Below are 2,500 nucleotides of genomic sequence, written 5' to 3'. Positions count from 1 at the left end.
GTCGCCAGGCATGGCACATACGTATATGCCATGCCCACTGTGAGTTTACTTTATTAATTGTTTTCACACATAAATGGCTACACTTGTACTAAGTCACCAATGAGCCAATTACGAGTACTGCCTGTGTCACCCATTTACCCTTTTGCTTGATTTATGTTATTTCATTTTGCTGTTACTAATGTTTATAACATTATAGTAATTATAATGTCTATAATAAAAATAACAACATCAATATTCACAACATTAATAAAAAAAACACCAATTCAAGGAAAGGTGAAATGAAGTAAGGTCACAAGGTCTACTAATCGACTCCTCTGTGGCTAAGCACTAGCAGAGCCATCTATGTGCAGAGACATTTCACTAATAAATAAAAAAATGAGCAGAGTATTTTCCCGGCAGCACTGGGTTAATATTGCTGGCGGTCATCTAAACTAAATGTCCCAAGTATTGTTTTTGCCAGTGAATGTACTTTTGCCCATGTGTTAGCTTATTCATTACCATCATACAAATACAGAGCAGTTCTTTGGAGTATTTTATGTCTGAAAGAAATGATACAGAAAAAGAGTGTCTCAAGTCTATATACTGTGAAAGCTATGGCTGCCATATGCTAAAAACATTCTCAAATCTCTCATTTCAAAGACAGTGTCACTTAATAAGTAAGATTCACCAAAATGACACACCAATATAATAAAAATAATAGACTACATAATATTGAGAATGAAACGTTATAATTCTTTTTATTTCCAATGACAAAGGTTCAACATACTAGCATTACCAGACACACTATACAAAAATCTGAAATTACTATCAGCTCAACACAATAGTTACCAAAAACATTTTATTAGATTCTTTACCAAGGTGCAAAAATATCTAAGATGAACTGGCATTTACAGAAAACAAGTAACAAAATGAATGACAGAAGGAAGAACAAGTTGAGAGAATTTAGGTCATGTAAAACAATAAATAAATAAATGTTTCCAACAGTATGGCAAAAAAGTAGAAAATAAAAATGTTACTAAAATGATAAAGATACAAATAAAAATATAACTAATAAAGATATAATAATAGTAGTAATAATAACAATAATAATAATAATATGATTATTATTATCATTATTATTATTATTATTATTATTATTATTATTATTATTATTATTATTATTATTATTATTATTATTATTATTATTATTATTATTATTATTATTAACAGAATGAAGTGTAAAATCAATTAATCAAATAAAACCAGAGATCTCATATTACTGGTGTACATAGTTTTCCAAACCATTACAGAATATGCTTTTAAATTAATCTTAAAAAAGCTAGCAGTTAGCAACACAAAACCTCATGTTCTTCACTTTACTTCAAAAAAAGTAATAGAATAAACTAGTAAGCCTAAACCAAAGATAAAACAAAAACACCAGAAGAAAAAACAACAAACAGAGAGAAAAGGATTATAAAATAGAGGCAAAACAAACATAAAAAGGAATATAGAAAGAGAACAACATATATAATTGAGAAAATTGAAGAGAAAATACAAATACCAGAGGCAATAAAACACTTACAAACAAAAAAAAATTAAATACCACGAGTCAGCTGACTGCAACAACAACTGCAACTGAGCAGAATTTGCAACACGGATCAATCATGCAATATTTCCGTGCAATTGCAACATTTCACCATTTAAGAGCCAGTATCTTGCATTAGGGACGTTGCGCTGTGATTCCCGGTTATAAATACGTTAAATATGACATCGCACAGAGTGGAAATATGGAAAAAAATGTAAATCGATAATAAAAATCGGAACTTTTAGCACTTTCAAGCTGGTTTGTTTTCGTTTTTTTTTTCTCTCCCTCTCTCTCTTTCTCTTTACTTCTCTCCCTTTTGTCTTGCGCTTCCTCCGTCTCCTGTTAGGACACACACGAGGACGCCGCCTCCCGTCTCTCCCTCAGCCAGGATGCTGCATCTCCTCCGTCTCTCTCTCTCTCTCTCTCTCTCTCTCTCTTTATCTCTGCTTGCACTTTCTCCCTCCCTTCCCTTCCCTTCCCCACATTTCCCTCCTCATTTTCCAGGCCAGGGAGCTCGCCCTCGCGTCCTTCTCGCCCTCCCAGCCACGTCCCGGCGCTCCTAGTCTCTCCCCCCGCCCCCAGGACCGAGACCGACCTGTCAGAGCTGGCTGAACTCGGAGGATCTTGCTTGAATCTGCCGGACATCACCTCCTCCAGGACTTCCTTCTGCTGCACCTGCGTCCGTCGGGGCTGCCGGCCGCGCGAGATCCGAATCTTCCGACCTTTATGGCGCTCTTATAGGGGGTTGGGGGAGGTTGTAGAGGTGTGCGTTCTCGAGATTTGGAATTGTTCTAGTGGTTGTGATGGGTGGAAACTGGATTTTAGGGTGTTTTGGGACGATTTTAGGCGTAATTAGGGTGTCGCGTGCGGTTTGCTACTAAACGCTGCGTTGCTATGGAAACTGGCGTAAACAACTGCAGACGACGCGTCAGCTGA

The 2,500-nt window shown here is 36.5% G+C and overlaps 2 protein-coding genes across 5 annotated transcripts in view; one reads left to right on the top strand and one right to left on the bottom strand.

Annotated features, from left to right (window-relative positions):
- Positions 1-2,304, bottom strand: part of LOC125042795 (uridine-cytidine kinase-like 1) — a 17,168-nt gene extending 14,864 nt beyond the window's left edge. For 2 of the 4 annotated variants that reach the window (XM_047638691.1, XM_047638692.1), the window contains exon 1: positions 2,160-2,304. In XM_047638691.1, coding sequence (XP_047494647.1) covers positions 2,160-2,209 — 50 coding nt within the window. In that variant the 5' untranslated portion in view covers positions 2,210-2,304. Of the gene's footprint in view, positions 1-1,561; positions 1,944-2,159 lie in introns of those variants that run through there. The other 2 variants (XM_047638694.1, XM_047638693.1) reach the window with 2 other exon arrangements.
- A 128-nt stretch (positions 2,305-2,432) lies between these two features.
- The window catches only part of LOC125042796 (dynein axonemal assembly factor 11-like), a 38,578-nt gene continuing 38,510 nt past the window's right edge, over positions 2,433-2,500 (top strand). Inside the window, exon 1 of the mRNA XM_047638696.1 lies at positions 2,433-2,500. This exon is cut by the window's right edge and continues 450 nt beyond it. The gene's annotated coding sequence lies outside the window, so the exon portion shown is untranslated.

This window comes from Penaeus chinensis, chromosome 32, assembly GCF_019202785.1.
Source record: "Penaeus chinensis breed Huanghai No. 1 chromosome 32, ASM1920278v2, whole genome shotgun sequence".
Taxonomy (NCBI): domain Eukaryota; kingdom Metazoa; phylum Arthropoda; class Malacostraca; order Decapoda; family Penaeidae; genus Penaeus; species Penaeus chinensis.
The sequence above is the reverse complement of the archived record's forward strand: the minus strand, read 5'-3'. Positions and strand labels throughout refer to the sequence as shown.